Source organism: Mirounga leonina, unplaced genomic scaffold (genome assembly GCF_011800145.1).
Source record: "Mirounga leonina isolate KUSES-001 unplaced genomic scaffold, KU_Mleo_1.0 Mir_180, whole genome shotgun sequence".
NCBI classification, from domain to species: Eukaryota; Metazoa; Chordata; class Mammalia; order Carnivora; family Phocidae; genus Mirounga; species Mirounga leonina.
The window spans coordinates 29,957,934-29,985,733 of NW_023270469.1; the positions used below are offsets into that span (position 1 = coordinate 29,957,934).

Sequence of the window (27,800 nt, forward strand, 5' to 3'; positions counted from 1 at the left end):
TTTTTAGATTTTGATCTTTCTATAGAGAAAATCATGTGTGAATAGAGACAGTTTTATTTTTTCCTTTTCAGTCTGTATGCCTTCTTTATCTTGCCTTATATATGTGAGGGCCTAGAGTTATGTTCAATAGGAGTGGTGAGAGCAGATATCCTTGCCTTGTTCCTGATCTTAGTAGTGGACATCTAAATGCCTTCTAAGTATGATGGTAGGTGCAGATATTTTTGGTATGCAGTCTGGATCAGATTGAGGAAGTTCCTGAGAGGTTTTATCATGAATAAAGGTTTTATTTTGTCAAATGTTTTTTCTTCAACTACTGCGATAAATTATCACCTTCACTTTTTAGAAGAGTTTGTATAGAACTGGCATTACAGTTGACTATTGAACAATATGGGTTTGACCTGAATGGGTCAACTTATACTTGATTTTTTTTTTTGATGATTTTAATATTTTCATTTATTTTAAGAATACAGTACATAATATATATACAGAATACATGTTAGTTAGCTGTTTATGTTCTCGGTAGGGTTTCCAGTCAATAGTAGGCTATTAATAGTTAACTTTTGGGGAGTCAAAAGTTATACACAGATGTTTAACTGCATGGGGCATGGTGTCCTAACCCCCATGTTGTGCAAGGGTCAACTGTATCTTCCTTAAGTATTTGGTAGAATTTTTTAAATTACAAATTCAGTTCATTTAATAGATACAGGGTCACTGAGATTACTTGTTGAGTATGTTTTAGAAGTCTGTGTCTTTCAAGGAATTCATCCATTTCATCTGCAGTATTACATTTATTGGCAAAAAGTTGTTTAACCTTCATTATATATTCTTAATATCTGTAGGACCTGTACTGATAGCTCCCATTTCTGATCTTAGTGATTCATCATTTCTTTTTTAATCCTGATTAGTCTGAGAAGATTTTTAAAATACTGATACAGCTCTGCACAAAAAACCCTGGTTTTTAATGGTCTTAATTTTCTGTATTTTGTCTATTTCACTGATTCCTGCCTTTTTGTCTAGTTGTTTAGGGTGAAATCTTAGGTCACTAATTTGGGACCTTTCTTCTTTTCTCACATAAGTATTTTAGTGCTATAAATTTCCCTCTCTTAGCACTCCTCTTGCTGCGTCCCACAAATTTTGGTATGTCAGGCTTTCATTTAGTTCAAAATACTTTCTAATTTCTTTTCTTCTTTGACTCAGAAATATGCAATTTAGTTTGCAAAAATTGGGGGGTTTTCAGGTATCTCTGTTACTGATTTCTGATTTGATTCTGTTGTGGTAAAAAAAAAATACATTATTTGAATCCTTAAAAATTTTTTTTTTATAGTCCTCAATGTGGTCTCTCTCAGTAAATGTTCCATGTGCACCTGATGCTGCTGGAGTGTTCTATAAATGTCATCCAATTTGGTTGTTCACATCTTGAATATCCTTAGTGATTTTTTTCTGTTTACTTGTTCTGTCAATGATGTTGAAATCTCTGGATTATAAATTTCTTTTTCTATTTAGGATTTTATGCCCTGTGACTGGGAAATGACCTTCATTATCAGTGATAATGTTCTTATTAATGATATGAAAGTTGGGAGTGGCTGCATTAATTACTGTTAGCAGATTATATATAACCTTTTCCATCCTTTTACCTTTTTTAAAAAAACCGTTTTATTGGGATATAGTTCACATACCATACAATTCACCCATTTGAGGTGTACAAGTCCATGGTTTTTAGTATGTTCCTAGAGTTGTGCAGTCATGACCACATTTAATTGTTCAATTCAGTACCACATGTGCCCATTAACAGAAACCCTCCATTCCTCCCAGACCTAGGCAATCACTAATCCACTTTGTGCTTCTATAAATTTGCCCATTCTGGACATTTCATATAAATGGCATCATATAATATTTATCCTTTTGTGACTACTTTCACTTACCATAATGTTTTCAGGGGCCATCCATATTGTAGCATGTGTCAGTACTTTTTATTAGAGTAATATTCCACTGTATGGACATGCACTTATTCATCAGTTAATGGGATATCTGAGTTACCATCCTTTTACTTTAAACTGCGTGTGTCTTGATATTTAAAGTGGGTTACTTGTAAGCAGTAAATAGGTCTTTTGTGTCTGGTCTTACAATTTCTACCTTTTAATTGGTATATTTAGACCATATACATTTAATTGCTATTTGTTTGCTATTTTCCCATGTGTTTTTTTCCTTTTTCCTTTTTCTTTTGAATTGAGTATTCTGACTTGTATTACTGAGTATTCACTTTTTTCCATTTAACTCTTTAATCCAGATGGAATTTATTTGGTTATAGGGTGACTATCTAACACAGGCATACTTTGCTTTATTGTGCTTCACAGATAATGTGTATCAGTGACATTTTCCAGTGGGGTTTGTTACTTTGTCTTTGAAATCTTGAGACAATTACCAAAATTTGATACAAAGTTTTTAATTATATTTGTTATGGTGATCTTTGGTGATTATGATTCACTGAAAGCTCAGCTAAATGGTTAGCATATTTTTTAATTAAGGTATGAACACTTTTAACTCACACTTAACAGACAATAGTATAGTTAGTATAAATGTAACTTTTATATGCACTGGGAAATCCAAAAATTCATTTAACTGGCTTCACTGTAGTGGTCTGGACCTGAACCTGCAATATCTCTGAGCTGTGCCTATATTAGAGGGACTGTCAGTCATCTCCTCCAGTGCTTTTGGGGCTATTGTTAATTTATGTTCCCAGCTTTCACAATCCCATTGGCAATATCATTGGAATCAGATCAAGCCTATGCAGTGGTTGGAGAAAACTTTTTTAAGGATAATCTTTTTTAAGATTTTATTTGTTTATTTGAGAGAGAGAATGAGATAGAGCATGAGAGGGGGGGAGTGTCAGAGGGAGAAGCAGACTCCCCGCTGAGCAGGGAGCCCGATGCGGGACTCGATCCCGGGACTCCAGGATCATGACCTGAGCCGAAGGCAGTCGCTTAACCAACTGAGCCATCCAGCTGCCCTGGAGAAAACTATCTTTAAATATCTGGTCTTCCTGTTTAGAAACATCAGTATGTCTTTGTTATTCAGGTTAACTGAAGTTTCTACAAGGGATACGTTTACTCAAAGCATGTGACAGCTTCGTTACTACTGTAACAGAAAATGGAAAAGGCTTTCCATTTTCTAAGAGTTTTGCTGCTTTCTTACTCATTTTCCCCAACTTTTTACTTTAAAAGTTGAAAGAATAGTGCATTGAACACCCAGTAATCAGTAACATTTTACCACATTTGTTCTCTCTCTATAATTTTCTTTTTAGCTGAACCATTTGAAAGTCACATTGTACCTCTGAATATTTTAAACATTCTCCTACATAATCCAGTACTATCATCAATACCAAAGGAATTAAACAGAAATTTAAAGATTTAACATTGAAGTCCACATTAAATTTTCCCACTTGTCCCAAAAATGTCCTTGATAGCTGTGCTTTTCTGTGCAGGATCCAATCAAAGATCATGCACTGCATTTGGGTGTCTTGTCTCTTTAGTCCCCTTCACTCTAGAACAGTACCCTCCCCATCTAACCTCTCCTCATGATACTGACATTGGTTTTTTGGTTATGTGTGTTTCTTTCTCAATATGAGCATCACGTAAGGGGCTTTAGGATCGAGTTGTACTCCTAAACACAGCACATGATTCCCAGTGATCTAGTCTTACTGCCTCAAGGACATTGTTTTCTTTCCTTTTCTGGTGCTTCCTGGATAGCCCTTCCTTCCACACCTCAGCATCTTGCTTGCTTTTCTTCCATTAAGGCCTCATGCAAGCTTCCCTCCCCATCACAGACGGAGGCAGATGCTGCCACACAAATCTGTACTAAATAGGACTATCACACTGCATTATACAAAATGTCCATTTCTCCCCTTAGACAAAGAATCCAAAGGACAGAGACACTACCTGTCCCAGAAACACACACTATAATCAGTTTAGAAATCCAAATTTTCCTAACAAAAATTTGGATTTTAAATGGAGTAAAAACCATAAAACTCCAGATTTACAGGAGAGTGAACTATAAATGCACAAATAGGAAAAGCAATGAAAATAAATCTAAATCCTTTACTTCCAGCCTTAACGTTCTCCCCCCAGCCCCTGGTTTTTGCTCCACTGGGACTTACTGGTCACTTTTCCCTGGTAGTTCCCATCACTCATGTGAGTACTGAGCATTTCCCATTAACCCCAATTCCAGCATCCTAGGCATTCTGGGATTAATAAAGGCCAAGATTTATGTTAGGCTCACCTTTGAAGGACTGTTGCTGAAGTAGTAGAAAATCTTTTCTCGAGGAGAAAGCATTGTTTCATTTTTATGTGGAGAAATGTAGACAGGATGATTTTGAGATAGCTGTATTCGGCGAGGAGAACCTGTCCTTACAAATGGATAGGGAGAGAGTGGAGGAGCATCCATCTGTTTAAAAAAAAAAATCCGTATTCCTAAGAAAGGTAACGAAATTTCTAACCAGGTATTTTTTATGAAAATGGTTTTTATTGAAAGAGTGGAGAGGTATATACTAAAGGAGCAGCTTTTTGAAGAGTAAACAGTAATGTATTAGCAGCCACAATTACACTTAAAACCATACAAATAACACTTAAGTGCTTATTTTGTGCCCGTCACTGTTTTAAGCATTTTTAATACATTATGGCATTTAATCCCCACAGCAACCCTATAAGCTAGGGTCTACTCCTATTCCCATTTGATATATGAAGAGACAAGAGGCAGAGAGAAAGTCAAGGAACTTGGAAGGTTACCGTAGCTGGTAAGTTTTGGACGTGAATGCATGCACTCGCTCTCCTGTATTACAGTAATTTGTAGGGAATCCAAATACCATCTGGTTTAATGTTTCACAATAAAAAGAAATTCTGTCGGTTAGGCATGTTAATAATCTCTGTTAGAGATTTCCTCAGTTTTATTTAACAAAAAATGATGTCTAAGACTAGCTCAACCTAAGTTATTTCTCCTCCCTCACAAGTGAAAAAAGTACGAAATAATCCCTGTCAAACTTACTACGTTTGCCTGTGAGTACTTCATGGCAAAGGTTTTAATTTGCTTTATGTAGATACTGTTGTAGAACTGAATGAGGTCTCCCCTCTCCTCCTCTTCCATGTCACTGTTGGCACCTGTGAGGCGAGTTGGCGTAGGAGGGGCGCTGCTAGGCTGTGGAGCCGGCAAGGTGCTGCTCGACCTCATGACGGGACTGGAGTCTCTGCTGGCTGCAGCAGGTAGAACAGAGGGTGTTCGACAGAAAGACTACTCATGCACGATTGTTTTCAGAAGAAAATTCAGTAAGAGAAAGGCCAACAGCTACCCACTGTACTTGTTTAATGGCAGCAAACGGGCACTCTGTTCTTCATCCCAGGGAGCAAAGCACAGACACGCCTAAGTATTAACTTCACCCCCCACCATGCAAAGGCTCACCGAGTAGTTTTCACTAATAAATTACACCAAATTTTCTAGGACCTGTGCCCTGCATTAAGTGATGCAAATCAACAATTAGGGCTGGTATTTCCATAGCATGCTTTCAGTTGGCACGCCAGACTTTTCTGGAACTCAGGCCAAGAAATTCCTGCCTGAAACCTTCTCTAATTTCCCTGGAGAAAAATGCTATGCACAATGTGCCTCGAAGCTGCGGGAGGAAGGGCCAACAACTTTGCCACTAAATTTAGGATTCTGTTTATTGTTCCAACAAATTTTTTGCCAATATTTTAATATAATTGTGATTTCATTTAGTAATCCTTCATCTAAAAAAACCCTTAGTCTAAAAGGCCTAAAAAGTGAGAAGCTCCTAATTTTGCAAGTGTTCATAAAGACCCTAAACACTTACTTCTGTCTTTGTTTAGTTCTGTTGGAGAATTCTGATGGCTTCTGCTATCACTGCTGCCAGAATTTCTTCTTTTCCTTTTCCCTTTTATCAAAACACTTCTATACACCTTTAGAGAGACCATGAGAAGGGGACAGATTTATTGAGCACATCTTGGCCTACAGGACCTTGACATGTTATTAAATTCTCACAGTGGCTCTATGTAGTAAGAGCTGTTGTCCTCAGGGAGATTAATATATGCAGCCAAGGTCATATATCTGTTAAATAACAGCCGGGCTTTCCACTGGGGCCTGTCTGGCTTCAAATTTCAACTATGGCCCGTTAATACTATAATATAAAGGGCAGTGCTAGCACCCAACCATAAAATCAAGTTATTCTAAGTCAGATACAAAGATCTTGCATACCTACTCCTTGAATAGTATTAAAGATAAAACTCATTTTAAGTTTTCATTTAATGTTGTCTTGGTTAAATGTACTGTTTTCTAAACCAGCCTGAAAGGTACACAGAAACCAAACAACTTCCTAAATTGACATCTATCTTGGGATTATCCAAATGAAGGAGGAATCAAATATTTCACTCCTCACCTTTTGGAGAAAAGAGGACTTAAACTAATGAAGATGTAAAGCTGTCTTTCAGTGATTAAAGAGTATTAAAGACAAGACTTCCTTAACGTAGAATCCTAGTTTTTAGCCTGGAGAAAAGGCCACAGAATCAACTGTGGTTAATTTTTTATATTTATTGAACACTTTAAGTTTTATTTTCAGCCCTGAGAGAAAATGTAGTTACCTGGCTCCGGGCCTGTGGCTGAGTCCTATAACAACGCATAATATTCTGGAAGGACTTGTCTTCTTTTGTGACCTGTCAAAGAATAAGAGTATTCTGAGAGAGAAATTGATTTCAAAGTATTTTGAAGAGCTCTGTGAACCTTCTCCCCAAACTGGTGAAAATCATATAAACAGCCATTTCAAGTCTCTGGAAATGGTCCAAAGGGCATATATAAAATGAACTATTCAGGAAAACCTACTAAAATTCAGTAACAAGAGGGAGTAGGTGGTATCTGAACACAGACCTGGAATAAAAAAGTACAGTTAACAAATGAAAAATTCACCAGAAGGACAAAACAGATCTGAACTGGTGAAGAAAAAAAGAATTAGCAAACTTGGGACAGACTGTGGAACCTGAAGAACACAGAAAAAGGAATGAAGAAAAATTAAGAGCTTCAGGGATCTGTGAACATCATTCAGCACACACAGAGAAGCAGAAAAAAATGATAAAGGCTGAAAGCTTCCCAAATTTATTTAAAAAATAGTAACCCACACATCCAGGAAGCTCTAAGAATTCCAAGTATAGGATAAATGCAGACATACAGTAAGCTCGAGAGAAGCCCAAAAAAGAACAGGCAACTTCTCATCAGAAACTATAGAAGCTAAGAGGTGGTAGAACAACATATTCAAAGTGCAAAACTAAGAATTCAGTGTCCAACAAAGTTATCTTTCAAAAATGAAAAATACAAAATAAATAACAATTTGCTGCTAAAAGACCAATCTTAGAAGAAATACTAAAAGTTCAAACTAAAAGCAAGTGACCTCAGTAATTCAAATACACACACACAAAAAAGAGCCCTGGTAAAGATAATTATATAACTGTAAAGACAGCATAAAATGTGTATTTATTTCTCCTTAACTGATTTAAAAAGCCATTGTATAAAACAATACATATATAATGTTTTATAGAGCCTAAAACATACAGAAATGTGATATATTTGCCAAAAACAGCACAAAAGGAGGAGGAGGAACGCTGTACTGGGCTAAGGAAATGATTCCAGATGACAACTCAAAACCACAGGAACCAATAAAGAGAATCAGAAATAAAATTAACAAAAGATGTACATTGAATATATTTCTTCTCTCAGCTCCTTTAAAAGTCATAGAATTATAAAAGCAATGCAATTGTTGGATTTATAACACTTATGGATGTAACATGTATCACAATACACCTCAAAAGATCAAAAGGAAACAGCTACATAGGATACTTCTTTATCTCACTGGAATTAAGTCAATATAAATCTGAAGCTGATTTTGATATAGTTAAGATGCATATGTTAGGGTGGGGAAATTGGGGAGATGTTGGTCAAAGAGTACAAACTTCCAGTTATAAGATGAGTAAGGTTTAGGGATCTAACATCTAGCATTTGACTATAGTTAACAATACCGTATTATATACTTGGAAGTTGCTAAGAGAGTTGATTTTCTTTAAGATTTTATTAGAGACACAGCGAGAGAGGGAACACAAGCAGCGGGAGCAGGGAGCCCGATGTGGGGCTCGATCCCAGGACCAGTCAGATGCTTAATGACTGAGCCACCCAGGTGCCCCATAGCAGTCAAGAGAATTGATCTTTGGATAGACTCCTACCATGTATAAAAGTTACTCAAAATGGATCAAAGACCTAAATGTAAGAGAGAAACTATAAAACTCTTAGAAGAAAACAGAGATAAATATTCATGACCTTGGATTTGGCAGTGTGTATTCTTAGATATGACAGCAAAAGTACAAGCAACAAAGAAAAAAATAGACTTAATCAAAATTAAAAACTACTACGGTTCAAATAACACGATCAAGTAAGTGCAAAAACACACAGAATGAGAGAAAATATTTGCAAATATCTGATAAGAGAGTTGCATCCAGAGTGTATAAAGAACTACGGCCCAATTGCAAAAAAGCACAATCCAAATAAAAAAATGGGCAAAGGATTTAAACTAGTATTTCACCAAAGAAGATAAACAAATGACCAGTAAACAAATGATTGGGTTGGCCAGAATCAAAAACTCAAATAACAACCAATAAGCACACTAAAAGACACTCAACATCATTAGTCATTAGGGAAATATATGTCAAAACCACCAGAATGTACCAATCAGTACTCACTGGGATGACTATAATAATAGAAAAGAAGCTGGCAAGGATGTAGAAAAATCAGAACTCCCTCATGCACTGCCGGTGGGAATGTAAAATGGTGCAGCTGCCGTGAAAAATATGGCAAATTTCTCAAAAAATTAAACACAGAATTACCATATGACCCAGCAATTCCACTTTTGGGTCTATACAAAAAGAATGAAACTAAAAACTTGAAGAGATATTCATACACTCATGTTCATAGTAGCATTATTCACAATAGCTAAAAAGTGGAAGCTACCCAAGTGGGCATCAATGGATGAACGGATAAACAAAATGTGGTATGTCCATACAATGGAAGCTCATTCAGCCTTAACAAGGAAGAAAATTACAACTCATGCTACAACACGGATATATCTTGAGGACATTATACTAACTGAAATAAACCAGTCATAAAAAGACAAATACTGTATGACTCCTAGAGGCATCTGAAATAGTCAAATTCATAGAGAAAGAAAGTAGAATGGTGGGTGCCAGGAGCTACTGGGAGGGGGAATGCAGACAACCTACTTAATAAGTAGTTTTACTCTGCAGGGATGGAAATGTTTTGGAACAAGATAAAGATTGGGTGTATAATATTGGGAATGTACTAAATACCACTGAATTGTTCACTTAAAAAATGGCTGATTTATATTATGTGAATTTCACCTCAATAAGTTATTTTAGAAAACAATGTCTGATAATAAAAAGTGCTGATGAGGGGCTCCTGGGTGGTTCAGTAAGTTAAGCATCTGCCTTTGGCTCAGGCCATGATCCCAGGGTCTTGGGATAGAGCCCTGCATCAGGTTCCTTGCTCAGCGGGGAGCCGCCTTCTCCCTCTCCCTCTGCCTGCCACTCCCCCTGCTTGTGCTCTGTCAAATAGATAAGATCTTAAAAAAAAAGTGCTGATGAAGAGGTGGAAAAATGAGGACCTTCATACACTGCTGGTGGAAGTACAAAATGGTGCAGGGACTTTGAAAAAATAGTCTGGCAGTTCCTCAGTGGTTAAACACAGTATATGACCTAGCTAGCAATCCACTCTTGGGTACATACCAAAGAGAAATGAAAACATGTTGACAGCATTATTCATAATAGCCAAAAATACCCAGATGACCATCATCTGATGCATAAACAAAATATCATATATTCATACAATGGAATATTATGTTCTAAAATTTACTGTGGTGATGGTTGCACGTATCTGTAAACGTACTAAAATCCACAGAGTTGTACATTTTAAATGAGTGAATTAAGGGGTGCCTGGGTGGCTCAGTTGGTTAAGCGTCCTAACTCTTGATCTCAGCTCAGGTCTTGATCTCAGGGTTGTGAGTCCAAGCCCTGCACTGGGCTCCATGCTGGGTGAGGGGCCTACTTAAAAATGAATGAATGAATGGAGTGAATTTTATCTCAATAAAACTGTTAAAAGTGTTCTGAGAGTACGGAAGTGGCATCTTTACTTTTTCCTTTTATATTCCAAATGGTACTCACCTTTGCCATCACATAAATGGCACACATCAACAACTGGTCCAGATGTCTGTCCATCATAAGTTCAGGACACTGAATTATGGAGAATTCAAAGCAGGTCCAGATTTTTTTCCTCAGTTCATCTGAAATATCCAGTTTAGCACAAAGATCCCGAAGGCGGACACCTGCCAAGTGGTAAACCTGGTAGATAAACAGAAACATTTCAAACTTTGTTTACCTGACATATTTCCCAAGCTTCTGCTCTGGTAAGGGTATAGGAAAAATTACCTTTCTAAAGAAAAGCGATAAAGAGCTGGTCTTCCTGGGTCTAATACTGCTGCCGGTTAAAGGTGGGCCTTGTTTCTGCTGGTGTCCACCTGGGGAAATCTGTTGAATGGCCACCTGACCAGGGACTTGCAAGGTGGTTCCTGTCACCTGTTGAGAGCTCAAACTTCCAGCCAGGGCCTGAGCACTCAGGGGCTGGATGGAGCCAGTCACAGCTTGTGCCTGCCCTGTGACATTGACCTGGACTGGGAAGAATGTTATCCCTCCATTTTCATTCGCAATACCTACAGTTTGTTAGGGAGAAAATGAGGATGAAAGGTTCTCCAGGCATAGGCTTCCAATTTCCCCCCTCCCAGCCTCCTTCCCTGCTCCACTCTTCCCTCATATTGTCATTCCAGCCAAATCTCAAGTGACTTTCCAATAAATGCCACCAAGAAAGAACTCAATATCCAACTTCCTTACCTTGTACAGGAATGGTCACTGTTTGTCCATTGTTGGCTGTGACAGTGGCTGTTGCCATGGTGACCAAAGTCTGTCCAGGAACTGGCGTGACAGGAACAGCATCTCCAGATACATTCTGCACAGGGACAGCATTGACTAGGGGTTGTGGGGGAATGCGCCCAGGTGTCCCTCCATCAGAGGGGTTATCATTCTCAACAAACAGCCGCCTTCTGGTCGAGCTGGCTGTTGGGGAGCTGTATCGGTCATATAATGTGGCTGGAGATGTTAGGCCTAGAGTCAACAACAACAACGACAAATCAAACAAACGGTTTAACTCAAGGAAACTCAGACCTAACTTCTGAATCCAAGCTCTTAAGTTCAAAACTAATCAGTGTCTGAAATACTTCATTAACAAAAATTACAGGAGTCATATCATAGCTACATTCAACTAATGAAAACTCAACCAGACACTATTAAGAGCAAAATTTAAACACAGGAATTTTCTCTATTTGTTTCACATGCTCCCTACTTTATTCCAGCTTCGGCTAAATCAAACCAAACTCTGCCCTCTACTGCTACAGAACCTTGATGACTTAAGGGCAATTTAAAGAATTATTCTATTTTCCTACAATACTTTTGACCATATTCAATTTCTACCTAACACTCACGTACAATGTGATATCACTGTAAAGCCACTACTCAACAAGGGGACTTGATATTACTATGATTTCATCTGGGAGCATTTCACCCCAGTTTTATTAGTTTTCATCTTTGTCCTTTTTCCACATACAGAAAATTACTAACACTCAGTAATGTTCTTCAGCAAGAATGGATATATGTGTTTTGGACTCAATTAAGCTTAGTTTATTATAGTTTTTAAATTTAGTCAGATATAATTCACATACATTTTAATCACTTAAATTGTACAATTCAATGGTTTTTGGTATATTACGTTATTAGTTTCTTTAATATAAATATATATAACATGTAATTTGCCATTTTAACCATTTTTATGTGTACAATTCAGTGGCATTAATTCCATTCACAATGTTGTGCAACCATCACCACTATTTCCAAAACTTCTTCACCATCGTAAGTAGAAACAAACTCTGTAAACTTCATGACACGGTCTGTTGTTAAATATTCACAACAGTGGCTGACAGTGGCTGAATTTTCAAGCAGCATGTTCAACAACACATCAGTAGGTTTTTTAAATTAAAAAATGTATGTAGGGAGGTCATAAGGGGATTGACAGGAGTAGTCCTGACAGCCTACAGCTTAACGTTTAAATTTCTCAATGGTACAAAAGCCAATAAACTCACTAGATTTGTATTTGGAACAAAGCTGCAGTTGGAAAGAATGCATTATGATCATTATCTTGTAAAGCATTAAGAGACCTTGAAATTGGAAAAGTGATGAGTACAAAGAAAATGAAATTTAAAGTCAAGTTCTAATCCATAGACTAGGGAAGGAAAAAATACAGATACAGGACTGAGGAAGACCGGCTGTCAGATCTGTGGGTCTGAGGTGGATAAAAGCAGAAAAATAGTTAGGCCATTATGATACCTCTTCCAAGAAATCAGGACATTTTCATAGAGATCATCCATATTTATTGAGTATGCACTGACATAAAGTGATTCCTGATTTTAAAACTGATCTTTCGTCTACAGCCAGTGCTTATCAATTACATTAAGAGGTTGATCTAGAAACAATATCCTTCTAATGGCATCTAAGGATTTAGAACTCTCTGAATTTACAGAATCACTTTTTAAAAAGCAGTTTTGTCTCAACTATGTAAACTTAAACCTTGAACCTGGAAGATGTTACAAACAGCTGCCTGATGGGGAGCCTGGCTGGCTCAGACCACAGGGCATATGACTCTTGATCTTGGGGTTCTGAGTTCGAGCCCCATGATGGGCATAGAGATTACTTTTTTAAAAAAGCTGCCTAAATATAACCAAATGAATAGTGAAACTTCTCTTTTCTGTACTTCTTGGGCCAGCGCTGCTGTCATATTAACCAGGACAGCACAGCTCGACTGACAAGAGTCAAAGCTGAACTCGCTCTGGCCATTCAGTACTTTTAACTCACTTGCTTGTCTATACCTAATTGCATCATACAGCTCTGTAGCCCGGTGATGGGTGTTCAGGAGGGCACATATTGCAATGAGCACTGGGTGTTATAGGCAAATAATAAATCATGGAACACTACATCAAAAACTTCTGAAGTACTGTATGGTGACTAACATAACATAATAATAAAAAATTTAAAAGAAGCTTTTCTGTTTTGTTTTGTTTTTTTAAGATTTATTTGAGAGAGCACGTGCACACGAGCAGGGGGAGGGGCAGAGGGAGAGAAACTCAAGCAGACTCTATGCCAAGTGTGGAGCCCAACTCGGGGCTCAATCCCACAACCCCACGATCATGACCTGAGGCAAAATCAAGAGTTGGACATTCAACTAACTGAGCCACCCAGCTGCCCATCTTCTGATTTTAGAAGAAATACATAATCATCTTAAAAACTTTACAGAAAGCACCTGGAATTCTATCATCCAATAATAATTGTTCTTAATAGTTTGGTTTTCCCATTTCAGCCCTTCTATATGCTTATATGTAAACACACACTTCAAATGTAAGAATCACATTAATATATAGCATTCTCTTTTTATAGTCACTTGTTATTACATGCATCTTCCCTGTGTTCTTAAATATTCCTCAAAAGCACTACTTTTAAGTGATCCATGTGGTACTATAATGCACAAAACAGTTCTTCTATATAGACTCTATTAACTTCACTTGTAGTTTTAGATAGAATTTCAATTCCCAGATATTAGGCTCCCAAATACTCCCCCTAGTATTTTAAACTTACTTCTTCCAAGTCCTCCAGTATCAGCGCGAACTTCACTCACCCTTCTGGGAGTCAAAGGAGAGCCAGTAATACAAATATCTTCTGCTCTTTCCAGATTCTGAGGTGGCATAACCTATAAAGAATGATATACACAGAGTGTCTTACTCAAAAAGGCATTTTCATTAGAAATACAGTCACAATCTAAGGCAAAAGAAAACTTGGCTCACCAGTTAGTCAACCTAAATAAAATCAGCTGTCTTTTCCATTTTCATACTGAAGTTGAAAAAAAAAGTCTGGCAGGCTTAAAAAATTCAAAGCTAATAGCTGAATACTAAATATGAATCAGTCTTCATTACTGACTTAGAGAATTAGAATACCAACCATTCTAATGTACAGAAACTTGACTAGAAAATTAAGAGAGAACACTGAATTCTTACTCTGGCACTGAAACCTTAGGGCAATCACACATTATTTCTGACTCATAGACTCAGGGGTTTCTTCTTAGATACAGGGGTGACTGTACCATATTAAACACAACTGCCACCCCCCCACTTCCCATAACAAAGACACTAAATTTAACTGCTCTCAGTGAAACAAGAATATAAACAGACTAGTTACTGATGTACTTTTGTTACAGAAAGATGTTAAGGTATTTTCACAAACCTCTTCACAAGTAGGAACTCTGTTTTCATTGTCTCTAATTCTGTCCCAGAGTGGAGACTCTGGTTTCCATGCCAAATGATCCAAGATCTGTTCTTCAATCTGATTAAGGTGTTTAACCACCTCTCTACAAAGACCATCTTCTGCTCTAATGAATACTTCTATCACCTGAAATTTTTAAAAAAATGCCCTGCTTTAATAATTATTTTTGTCACCAAAAACTTGTTTATTAAGTGTGAAGCAAAATGGGTAAATTTTGGTTTTTTTACATATTTATAGATCAACAGATAATTCATCAAAAATTACAAATCTAAATAATAGTACTATTTTGAAACAGCTGGTCTTCCTTTCACTGTCTTTATAAATAACTATTACTTAAAATTCATGTAGGAATTACAGAAAATCTTGTATAATGGCATATTTTAAACATTTTTCAAAGAAAAAAGATGCCTTTTCTATTAAAGCTGAAAAATATTACTCTTAACATTTCACATTTAAAAACTCTAGGGGCACCTGGCTGGCTCAGTTGGCAGAGCATCTGACTCTTACTCTCAGGATTGTGAGTTCAAACCCCACGTTGGGTGTAGAGATTACTTAAAAAAATAATAAATACATAAATAAATAAATAAAACAAAAAGTCTAAACATTCAATCCATGCCACTAAAAAAACTGATTTTTGACTACTGTATTAGAATTAAGATAAACCCATACACTAAATTGATATCAAGACAAAAACAATTACCACCAAATCATTGCCATCACTCTGCACTTCTATATAACATGTGAAAGAGAATTTTTTTCTCCTGAAAGACACTTTTCAATGTTATTTCCATAAAATAAAAAAAGGTTGGGGCACCTGAGTGGCTCAGTCAGGTAAGCATCTGTCTCGATTTAAGCTCAGGTCTTGATCTCAGGGTTATGAATTCAAGCCTGGCGTTGGGCTCCACGCTGGGTGTGGAGCCTACTTAATTAAAATATAAAATTTAAAAAGGTTGTTATATAAGATTAGCTACTGATTTGTTTTTTTTTTTTTAAGGCTTCCTAGCCAATAAAATGAAAGTATTCTAAAAGCCTATAGCAGATAAAAGGAAGAATCAAATGAAGCTTTTACCCCAAATAGGTCTTTATACTATCTGAGAAGAATTTAACTAGTTCTTAAGACTCTTCTATTTTTTCTCCCCAGATAGAGTAAAAACTACTAAATATATTATTAAAAAGAGAAGAGATGTACTTAGGCAGCAAAATGAATTAGGAAGTTGGTCGCATCTACAATTTCTTTATCAGTATCAGATTTTTAAAAATACCTTATAAAAATGATAAAGTGGCACATCAAATATTTCAGTAACAAATGGAAAACTCCCAGGAGGCTTATAAGAAAAAGTGACGACCTCAAGGCAGCAGGCCAAAAGCGATCTATGGAATGCATCTTGTTCCAGAATGCCCTATAAAACAAAGTTATTAACATTTAGAAATATTAGCCTACTCTAACAAAGACATTTCCTACTCAGTAAAGTTAAATAAAAATATCAAAGGAAGTCTTATTTTCTGAGTTAGTGAGAAGTATGTGCTTACTTTCTTACAGAACTTTTCTTAGCGTAATAAGCCCATGTTTTAGCAAAACAAATATTACAAGAATGTAAAAGAACTTCCAAAAATCTTACATATTGTGAAATGTAGCTGATAAAAAATTATATCCCTAACAAAAATATACATACGCCCTGCTGCTTAGGGGAATAATAATGTGGAAAGAGGTTACAAAACAGTATTTACAGTTATAGGCCACTGTCAGAAAAAAGACAGCTGGAAGGCAGGTGACTGGCTAGATGGTCATGGGCCACAAGTGAACATACACTCCTCTCAGGAGACATAATCACATTCCCCCCCCCTTTTTTTGGCTATTAATTTCTCAAATCTGTACATAAACATTTACTATTTTTGAATTAAAAAGTTACTTAGACACCAGAAACATAGGCAACAGGAGAAAAAAACATAAATTGGGCTTCATCAAAATTAAAACCTTTTGTCTATCAAAGGACACTATCAATGAAATAAAGACACAACCCACAGAATGGGAGAAAATATTTGCAAATCATATATAATGTTACATAAAGAACTCCTACAACTTGACCAAAAAAAAAAGGCAAACAATTATATACTGTTGATTATGAATAATATTCTGAATACTATTCAGCCTTAAAAAGGCATGAAATTCTGCCATGCTAAAACACAGATGAACCTCAAATACACCAGGCCAAGTGAAATACGTGGGACACAAAAGAACAAATACTGTATGATTACACCTAGAACAGGTTAATTTGTGGAGACAAAGTAGAGATTACCAGGAGCTCAAGGGAAGTGAGAATGGGGAGTCATTGCTTAATGGGTACAGACTTTCAGTTGGGGATGATGAAAAAGTTCTAAACATGGCTGGTGGTGAGGGTTGCACAACACCATGAATGTACTTAATGCCACTGAATTGTACACTTAAAAATGCTTAAAATGGTAAGTTTTATGTTATGTATATTTTACCACAATAAAAAATTGTTTTAGTAAGTTTCTTGGCTGGGTATAAAGGTATCCACTTATCATCAGCCGTAAACTGCAACTGTTTTATTTACCCTCCTGTATGTGTTTCAAAATTTAAAAATTTGTCTTAACAGCCTTTTAAATTCCTACACCCATAATTTTATGTATAAAAAAGAAATGTAAATAGTTACATGAAATTAGAACAACTATCAGTCAGTTTTACAATTTTTTCTAAAATAGTTTTTAAAAAGCACTTTTATGTCTTTCAAAGTAAATACTTATTTCAAAATCAATTTATATTTCTTGACTAGTAAAATCTAGAAAAAATTATTTTCTTAGTCAAAGAGCAATGGCTGAATATTTATGTTAAAGTCCTATCTAGTCAACAGTCAACTTATTCTTGCTATACAAGGTTTGTTCGGGGAATATGCCGGTTAGTAAGTCCATGCATTCTAAAAACTCAATTTACCTTAAGTCTGAATGTTTCAGTCTTTGACTATGGAGTCTTACTGCCCACAGAAGCCGTGAGTTCTAGTACACGGCCTGCCACACTGAGAAACACTAAGTGGGGACCGGAGGCGAAGACAGGAGTTTCCTCAGCTGCCAATCTTATTCCCTCAAAGCTACGGTTTTATCTTTGTTTGGTTTAGTCTGGGTTTTGTATGGGTAGGGCTAAAAGGAAACTACATTTTCTTGTGCTGACCAATACATTGGTGATTTACTCACAGATAAATCCATGTCTCCCAGTCTTTTCTGTTCCTGTTCAATAACAGATTCTAATACTTTATAGTAAAGCATCTCTGCAAAACGAAAGTATTTGCTGGCAATTTCTGCACAAATAAAAGACAAGAGTCACATGCAAAGAACATATTGTAGAAAGTGAGTCTACCCCATTCCCTGCCCACAAAAGAAAATTTAAAAACCAACCAATTACTTCATATATATGCACTTCCTACAGCTGCTACACCAATCATTCCTGAGATTTCTTAATTTTCTTCATGGTAGCCACAGTAACACTAACATTTTTCTAAAACTGTGAAATGAAATTTTTTTTAAAAAGATTTTATTTATTTATTTGACAGCGAGAGAGAGAGGGAGCACAAGCAGGGGGAGTGGCAGGCAGAGAGAAAGGGAGAAGCAGGCTCCCCGCTGAGCAGGGAGCCCGATGCGGGGCTCGATCCCAAGACCCTGGGATCATGACCTGGGCCTAAGGAAGACACTTAACCGACTGAGCCACCCGGGCGCCCCTGTGAAATGAAATTTGCACTTAAAAACTGTAATAGCGTTCCATTAAGAGTCACGCTTTTTTTTCTTTTTTTGGTAAGTTTGAACTGAGCAGCTCTATGCTAAGAGGTATATATAATTGGTTTACTATTCTACTCATACTTGGTTCTAATTCATGACATCAGACAACTTCTAGAACAGGTATGGGCATAAAACAGTTATATCTTTTGAACTCATTCTTAATACTTTGAAGAATCACTATACTCCTAAATTTAATAATACCCAGCCTACAAATGAAACTAAAGATTTTGCAAACAAAGTACCAGGCTTCGGTCTACATTTTCTCTTATGGAGACGGGCCCAGAAACCACTTGGTTAACAGAAAAATTGGACATCCATATTGTAGCCCTCAATCTAAAGTCCTAAATCTATTCTTCATATTTCTGATTCACTTACCAAGAAAGGACTCCACGTAGTTAAAAATCAAAGATGAGAACAAGATGGACAGTATTAAGCCTTACCTTTAGAATTACTGAAATCCTCATCTGGCTGGCAATGCTGAGAATATATTTCATACATTTCTTTCAATCTGTTGGCAATGGCCTGTGTTGGATCTCTGGAACACGTCCTAAAAAAAAAAAAAAGAGTAAGAAATTATCCAACTTAAAGGTCTAACCCAGTTACAAAGTAATAAACTATTTACAACTCTGTAATTTTACTAACCTGTAAATATAAAATACTTTGAACAAAAACTATACACTTCCCAAATTATTCTAGGAAATCCCATACCTCCTTATCAAAAGTGTTGGTTATAACCATTTTGAGGGAAAAAAAATATTTCTTGCATGGAGCTGTACCTTTACTGCAGTTAAGTTTAGCCTTCTTGACTGGCCCCCACCTACCCTACACATCTGCAATCACTGGTAACAAACAAAATTGCCTTCAACTGTTTCCTCAGAGGGCAATACAACTCCCATTAGGAACTCCTGGAAGAAAACAGAATGAGGAGGTATATAAACTATACTACAGACTCATATAAACCATTACTGGCACTCTACATTTTTTCCTCCAAAACGAGGTTTATTTCATTAATTTTTTTTTTTTAAATCAGAAAGGCAATATATGTTCGATGCAGAAGCATTATACAAGTTATCATCACGTGGGCCTTTATAACATTTTCATCTTTTTTTTTTTTTTTAAGGGATTAACACACCCTTTTAACTTGTTTTTAAGTATTTTTAAGGTTTAAAATTCCTAGTAGGAATTCCTGGTAGGAAAACATTATGTGAATGAATACCCAATAGCAAACCACTACAAAATGTTTGGGTTGCACATGGGGCCGAGGGGTAGGGATTCTCTTCACAGCACCCCAGCCTTCACTCCACGAGGTCAGAGGTACACCGTATTACTGCGACATCCGTTAGGTGATCTAAGTTGTTTTTCCTTCAGCAAGGGTCTTATCCGTTTGAAGGGCATTATGCTTGACCTCCAAATTTGACAATTTACTGATGAGATTCGTAACTTTTGGGCTGCTCGGCTATTTGACACATTTGCTGGGTTCTGGGCCACATCCCAGAAGGCCACTCATAACTTCTGGATCCTGCATGGCTGCAAGAACCTTTGGTCACTAAGAATTTCACTGAGCCCAGGGGCATCCCTTCCATTCCAGGCTTGCCCCCTGCCATTCCACACATTCCCACAGGAAAGCCACCTAGAAAAGAGCTAGTCTGGGCTCCTGATTGTCATCTGGCTTCTTCCTCCCTCTGGGCTCCCTCATGTTCTTCCCGAACCTTCTTAACACTTTCTATTCTTTCTTTGATCTTTCACTCTTATTTTTTTACTCATACTTTCTCGATGTTCGGCCATTTTCTGGGCGGTTGGTTGACTTCTTTCAGCATTGCACTAGCATCTTCATCATAATCCAGTTTATAAGCAAGGGCAAGATTATGTGCTGCTTCTTCCCAGTGGCCCAGAGGTCTGTGTGCTTTCCCTCGCCACTTGTAAGGCTGAGCTGAATCAGGATTTATTTCAATAGCTCTGTCACAGTCTTGGATGGCAGCATTTGGCTTCTGTAATTCGATGAAGACACCGGCTCTCTTGGCATACAGAATGGCCAAGCAAGGATTCAGCTCATGGCATCTGTGAACAAGTCGATGGCTTTCTGTAGTGCCCTATCATTTAGGGCATCAATGGCAGCCACTTTTTTTTATCATTTGCCTGATCCATCATTTCCCCAGTCACCTCTACACCGTCGTCTCCCATTTCTTCAGGGGCATCAGTATCTGGTTCAATCACACCTTCACTGTCAACTTCTAGACCACTTTCCTCACTTGACGGTTCGTTTGTCTTTATGTTTTCCTCTGCCTTCTGACTATCTGTTTTTTCTTTCTTGATATTTTCTTGATTTAGTTTTATGAGTAGCAGGTAGTATTGTACCCTCCATGCTCTCCATCCACTCCTCCAGGAAGTGCATTTCCTCGGTGTGCACAATGCTCGGATCCTGCTTATGCATTTTCACAAAGGCCTGACGCTCGCTCACTTTGTGGGGCTCCGTGGTCCAGAGATCATGGGAAGTGGTGGGCACAGCAGGGGTTGTGGCCCTGTGCAACTGCAGGTGTAGATGCCAGCCCAGCATGACTGTGTCGAAGCAACTATGTGTTTATTGTGATCACAGATACACATATTCATTGTAAAAGCTGAGCAAGTTGAGAGAATTATAAAGAAAATAAAAATCAGTTATAAGCCTGCTGGAGTCAGCCACTGAATGTCATATACAAGCAGAATTTTATTTATGAACACACACAGGTACCTTTCAGGAAACAGGACTCTTTGGCTTCACCTGATATTTACTGGTAATATTTAACCCCACTAATGGTGTTTGAGATTAAAGAAGCTGCTACACCTGGTTAGAGATTCTAAAGAGATCTGTAAGATATAAAGACTAAGTCAGTCTTCTAAAATGTATTTATAAAATGCTTCTCTATTCTACGTAAACAAGGTCTGAGAAACGCAACTTAGGAAGAGGCCATACAGACATAGCCTACTGGATATTAATCACAATCAAGTTTATAAATAAAGCAGACTTCATGGTTTAATGAGTCCAGCTATGAATAAGAAATTACTGAAGTATGTATACTGGGCCTTCTTACACTATACCACCAAAAATAAAATGGGCTCCTATAGGGTCTGTGTCATCAAATCCTATACTTTTTAGAACTAGGAGGGGCCCTGGAGGTAATTTTTTGAAATAAATTTACAAAAACTAAGCACAGGTCATGAGATTCCGCTTATTATGCTTTTCACTAAAGCTCAATGATATTCCCACCAGTCTTAGATCAGAGGACTGAAGGCAGTTAACTTCATTTTCAGGGTAAGGGTATTCTATAGAACTTACAGAAGTTACAGTGGTTTGACATTAGTTATGAATATAAGTGTTTATCTTTTCAAATCTGACCCACCCCTCCGAAATTTGCTCAGGTCCAATCCTCTTCATGGAGTCCTTTGACAACTCCCATCTTTATTGATCCCTCTTTCCCTGAAATCTTAAGATAGAACAGTTGGTAACAGTTTGGTGCTTTAATCTACAGTGTATAGTGTTGTTAGTTACTGTCTCCCATACTACATAAAAGAAATCTGAGTGCTATAGGACTGAATATTTGTGCTCCCCCTCCAAATTCTCATGTTGAAACCTAATCCCCCAATGTGATGGTATTTGGCAGTGGGGCCTTTGGGAGTGATTAGGTCATGACAGTGGAGCCCTCGTGAATGGGATTAGTGCGCTTATAAAAGAGGCCCTAGAGAGTTCCCGTGCCTCCTCACACCATGTGAGGAGAGCAAAAAAGACCAGGAAGCAGTTCTCACCAGACACTGCATCTTGGCACCTTGATACTGTTGTTTGTAAGTCACCCAGTCTACGGTCTTCTGTGATAACAGCTGGAACACACGAAGATACTGAGGAAAAATGATCACCTTCTATTCATACATCCCATATTACTATGACCTCCACAGACTAACAACAGGGTCTGAGCATGCAACTGGTATACGATTAATAATGAGTGAATTAAGGCACTAAAAGTTAAAAAATTAAAATAGAGAATGGTCAACACTCAAATCTTAGAAGGCAAGAAGGGCTCAAACTAACCTTAGAATCTGCTCCAGTTTCTCACTTGGTGCATTCCTGAGGCCTGTTAGCATGGCGTGAAGACGGCTCAAGCTGTGTGCTGCCGTGGACGCTGGGGTCACACAAGGGCTGTTATCCTTCATGTACCTCACACCGGTAAGTGGTGTGGAGATTCTAAGTGCTTTAGACTAAATTGGGGGGGGGTGGGGGCGGAGAGAACATTACTTTAGGTCAGAATGACTTTAATTACTTCACAAACGAGAATTTAAACCAATCAGACTTTATCAATACATTTTAATGATTCAAATATCACCATTCTTGGAATTTAAACATACTAACGCCACTAGGAGCTACCGCCCTCCATGTGAAGATGTGTGAAAGGACAATTTGTATTTTAGCCAACTAGGAAGTTTGTCTCTTAAAAGCTAAACCTTTGGGGTGCCTGGGTGGCTCAGTTGGTTAAGCGACTGCCTTCGGCTCAGGTCATGATCCTGGAGGCCCGGGATCGAGTCCTCCCGCATTGGGCTCCCTGCTCAGCGGGGAGTCTGCTTCTCCCTCTGATCCTCTTCCCTCTCATGCTCTCTCTCATTCTCTCTCTCAAATAAATAAATAAAATCTTTAAAAAAAAAAACCTAAACCTTTAAGGAGCTCCTGAGTGGCTCAGTCAGTTAAGCGTCCGCCTTCGGCTCAGGTCATGATCCCAGGGTCCTGGGATCGAGCCCCACATGGGGCTCCCTGCTCAGCGGGGAATCTGCTTCTCCCTCTGCCTCTGCCTCTCCCCTGTCCTTCTCACTCACTGATAAATAAATAAAATCTTTTTAAAAAAAGAAAAAGTTAAACCTTTAAGATAAGGCATAGTTCCCTAGTATCCCTACTTCAAACCTAAGCCGAAAGGCACAAATAAGCAATAAACTATTAAGAATATCCCTGAGAAGGGGTGCCTGGGTGGCTCAGTTGGTTAAGCGACTGCCTTCAGCTCAGGTCATGATCCTGGAGTCCCGGGATCGAGTCCCACATCGGGTTCCCTGCTTAACAGGGAGTCTGCTTCTCCCTCTGACACTCCCCCCTCCTGTGCTCTCTATTTCTCTCTCTCTCTCAAATAAATAAATAAATAAATAAATAAATAAATAAATCTAAAAAAAAAAAAAAGAATATCCCTGAGAAACAGAATTTCACAGCTCCCATCTACTACTTTTTTCTGACTACTTACAGACTGACAAAAGCAAGCGGTGAATTAAACCTGGCCCAGATGAATTCCATGATTTAACAAAAGCCCATCTAAATCATCACATTTGCTTCAGAGAGGTGGGACACAGCAACACTCCTGGATGAAAGAACAGCCTGACACAGAACAAACAGCTTTCTTCAGCCTTCCTGCCCCTCCTTTACCTTTAGTTACAGGAATCTATCTTTTCCCCCCCTAAAGGAGACGCACCTTCAGGGAAATACATTTAAGTCAACATTCTTGAATATAAATACGAAAAATATATGACTTCATGTCCGAGAATTTAAGCATGAATACATATGCTAGTGAAACATCTTTTCTATTTTTTCTAATAAACTCTGAAAGGCTAAGATAGCTTAAGAGTGTTTTTCAATATTCAGGGAAAACTATGTTTCCCTATGTAGTAAGTATATTTATTCTAGAGATACTTGGAAAAACACCCAGCAAAATCTTCACCCAGCAAAACAAACTACTCAAGTTTAATGCGATATAGATAAGCACAGAAGATCGCCATACACATCAAAATCTATATGCTTCCTCTGTGACTTAAACAGGATAGAGCCAAGACTTCCACTTGGTTGCAAAGAAATTAATTCTATAATTTTTTTAGATCGGTAAGATGACCTGGGTAGGTTAAGGACATTCAGAAGGCTCCTCCCTGCTCCAGCCAGCTTTTCCTGGAGCCAGCTTCCTCCCTGTCTGTGAACCAGCGCTGCGCTGGGAGGGGACAGCTTGCACACACGCACAGGAAAGCAAGAATAGCCAGCCGTGTCTCACACCGCCCACAGGGAGCAGTGCTTCTGCAGAGGGAACAAGGCAGGACTCCCACCAACAGCCTTCTGCCCACAGTCCTCCAGGTCAGCGTGCAGCTTCTTGGTAGTACTGTTCAGTTCTTGGCTTAAGGCTTCCCGTGCATTCTGATTAAGGAGCCTTTCTCTGACTCAGGTATAAATATTGAGATTTTTAAAGATCAGGACATTCCTTCTCCAAGTAAAGACTTCTAAGTTTTTGGAGTACCCCAGAGCTTTGCGTAACAATCGACTCCTTCTCTTTTCCTATCTTTGTATCTAATTGACTTACTGTCAGACAAACAATCCTTTCTACCTACCCACTTACCTTAAGACAGTGACAAATACTAAGAGGAACACTAATGGCAGAGTAAGAGGGAAAGGAAGTGCTGAAGGCTGGGGAGGAAGTTGGTGGTTATTATTCTGTACAGTGGTCAGTCTATCAGAGACCTGAAAGAAGTGAGGAAGTAAACCACATGAGTATCTCGAAGAAACATGTTCTAGGCAGAGGAAACAGCAAGAGCGCAGGCTTTGAGTTGGGGTATGCTCGGCGTATCTGAGGACCTTAGAGGCCTTCATAAGGACTTCAGCTTTCACACCATTTGTGCCCCTGGAGTCATCACTGTCTTCTTTCGCTCACATCCTGGATCCAAGCCATCAGGCAATCATGTGGGTGCCATCCGCACAATATAGGCCCAATACAACCACTGCTCTGGTCCAAACCACCGTGAGCTATCACCAGAGCGACTGCAACAGCCTCTTAATTCCCTTCTTCCACCTTGCCCCCTGAAACGCTTCCTTATGGCACCTTTAAAAATGTCAATCGGACTGATCCAGTCACTGTCTTCCATAACACCTTCCTACTGGCTTTCCTCCCAATCAGAGGAAAGGCAAAAATTCTTACTACAGCTTCCAACGCCCGATATGGAACTCCTGTCCCTTGTGTCCACCCGCCCCTCACTTTTTAATCACTCACTCACTCACTCACTCACTCTATTCCTACCACATAGCATTCTCACAGTTCCTCCAAAAAGCCAACCATGCTCCCACAGCAAGGCTTGGCACTTGCTGTCCTCTGGGCTTCCAAAACACATTTCTCAGCTCTTCACATGACTTGCTTCCTCACTTACTTCACATCTCTGTTGATGTTACCTCCTCGGAGATGCCTTTCCCCACAGCCCTATGTCTAGCAGCCCAAAGCCCACCCTTTCTCCCTTCTCCCCAGTACTCTGTACCTCTACTCGATTTTACTTTTCTTCATATATCATCATCTGATGTCCTGTATATTTACTTGTTTGGTTATCTATCTCTCCACATTAGAATATAAAACAGGATATTCATATTCATGGCTGTTTTGTTCATTGATGTATCCCCAGCGTCCAGGACACTATCTGGCATATAGAATATCTTTAGAATATTTGTTGAATGAATAAGCAAAGCAGTCTTAAGTTTGATCTTACAGGTGAGTTACCCCTTGGAATTACCCACACTACCTCTGGAGGCACTTGTCAAAAGCTGTATATTTTCTCTGAACATCATACAACAGAAGGGAAACTCTTAGTCTCCATCACCCTAAGTGTATGCAAGAAATAACACCATGATCCTGAAACTCTGTTTAATGGAATTTTCCTGAAGACTACAGATTCTCAGTTTCCCTAGTGTCTAGATGAAGGCACCCCTCAGGTCAACTGACATTTTCTGTGTCTACTATGTTCAATAAATAAAGACTGCATATTACTGGCCCATTTTTTCAAAACCAACAGCTATCAGCATGATACATTCATTTAAATTTATATTAAATGCTCTCTCAGATCTACCCCAAAACTTTGAAAGTTGATGTTAACAAAAATTAAGTCAGTAAACACAGACAACTTTTTCAATTAAGTATGACAAGCATTTTCTTTTTCATACTGGAAGAAGTACAACATGGGCGCGCACACACACACACAGTCACCCACATAAAATGGCCCGTCCGGCCCGTCTGCACCTGCACTTCGGCTCTCCTGGCCCCAGCCAGCTCACCTTGTCGAAGTACTGCTGCAAGATGTTTTTCATCTGCACCCTTTCAGCAGTCTCTGTTCCTGAACCAGAACTCAGACACCTGGAGAGAGTCCCAATTTCCTCTTCAGCATCCTCTCCAAGAAATATCCTTTCATCTAAATTCCCAACAGATAGAACATACTCCTCATAGGCCTTATTGATGGCTTTACTAGAGGGGGAAAAAAAGGAGAACAGACAACATATACACTCACAGAACTGCCATTTCAATTCATGTTGTAGGCCACTTAGTTATTTCATTTTTTTAATTTACTAAAAAGTTCTAATAATTTTGTGAAAGCTAAACTGCAGACCATTGTTAATTATAAAAACCGAGGTATATGAAACGCAAGCTTGCTACAGGAAGCCGCTCCTCCGTACAGGTGTATTCTGCGGACAGTGTTTCAGGGTGGGTGCCCTGTACCAGTCTGCCTGGCAGGTGCAGCTTCTAGTGACATGCTGAGTTATCTTTCCTAGCTGCTCTAGGCATCTGTGAAGACCTCACTACTTCCACATCATTGTGTTTAACCTATATAGTTCCAAAAGAATTTCTTTATCTCAAAAATTATGATCCAAAAGCTTAACTATTAAAGCTTTAAAGAACAGCCACACAATTTTCAATAAATTTAAAACAATGTGCTTAGAGTAACAGTCGATGGAATTTTTCACTGCTTTCCTATGTTCTCCCACAAAACATACTCTGTATTTCCAGGGTACAAACAATAAAAACAGTAAACTCTAAGGTTTTCTAAGTATGCAATTTAAAATACTAAAGCAGTTTGATAACAGAAGTACTCACAAACTCTCTCCAAAATTCCCCGGCTCTAAAAACCCCGTAAGATTTTCTTCTTTTCCCTTAAGGAGCTATGATGAAAGAAAAGATCCTTAAGTCATCATATCAAAACAAATCTTTCCCCAGAAAATATTTTCACATTACTTCTTTACTACTTACAAACCTTTTTTTCATATAGTTTCCTAATATAGGGTTTCCAGAAATGTTCTTTTATTCCCTTTGCTTCCAAAACTAGGCCATCATGTAAGGAACAGAGTTTCTCAATGACACAAGGTGGGTCGGAGGAAGGTTTAGAATCCTTAGCATGAAAATCTTCAGACAGGCCTACAACGAATAAAATCACAGAAGAGAGAGATCAGGTAGCATTCAATAAGTCAAATTGTAATAAATGAAAATAGAGTCTAATCAGCATGTGAGTTAGCATGTAAGTATACAGGAAACAATATATAAGGGCCTAATTTGACTCTAAATTTACCTCAAAAATAGCAAATAGAGAAAAGAAAACATAGGCAGTAATCTTTTTTTTTGGTAAGATTTTATTTCTTTATTTGACAGAGAGAAAGACAGTGAGAGCAGGAACACAAGCAGATCCAGACGGCCAACAGAC

General features: G+C 38.2%; 1 protein-coding gene and 1 pseudogene across 2 annotated transcripts in view; both read right to left on the reverse strand.

Annotated features, from left to right (window-relative positions):
- RBL2 (RB transcriptional corepressor like 2) overlaps positions 1 to 27,800 on the reverse strand; it is a 49,711-nt gene that overhangs the window by 5,831 nt on the left and 16,080 nt on the right. For both annotated transcript variants that reach the window (XM_035025202.1, XM_035025203.1), the window contains exons 6-21: positions 27,357 to 27,517; positions 27,200 to 27,264; positions 26,386 to 26,572; positions 22,372 to 22,538; positions 18,752 to 18,858; positions 17,733 to 17,836; positions 15,785 to 15,922; positions 14,484 to 14,648; positions 13,842 to 13,953; positions 10,995 to 11,264; positions 10,536 to 10,816; positions 10,272 to 10,448; positions 6,639 to 6,710; positions 5,855 to 5,960; positions 5,038 to 5,243; positions 4,276 to 4,440 (exon numbers count right to left, since the gene is read on the reverse strand). In XM_035025202.1, the coding sequence (XP_034881093.1) occupies positions 4,276 to 4,440; positions 5,038 to 5,243; positions 5,855 to 5,960; positions 6,639 to 6,710; positions 10,272 to 10,448; positions 10,536 to 10,816; positions 10,995 to 11,264; positions 13,842 to 13,953; positions 14,484 to 14,648; positions 15,785 to 15,922; positions 17,733 to 17,836; positions 18,752 to 18,858; positions 22,372 to 22,538; positions 26,386 to 26,572; positions 27,200 to 27,264; positions 27,357 to 27,517 (2,483 nt within the window). The remainder of the gene's footprint in view (positions 1 to 4,275; positions 4,441 to 5,037; positions 5,244 to 5,854; positions 5,961 to 6,638; positions 6,711 to 10,271; positions 10,449 to 10,535; positions 10,817 to 10,994; positions 11,265 to 13,841; positions 13,954 to 14,483; positions 14,649 to 15,784; positions 15,923 to 17,732; positions 17,837 to 18,751; positions 18,859 to 22,371; positions 22,539 to 26,385; positions 26,573 to 27,199; positions 27,265 to 27,356; positions 27,518 to 27,800) is intronic.
- LOC118023786 lies at positions 19,414 to 22,364 on the reverse strand (annotated as a pseudogene).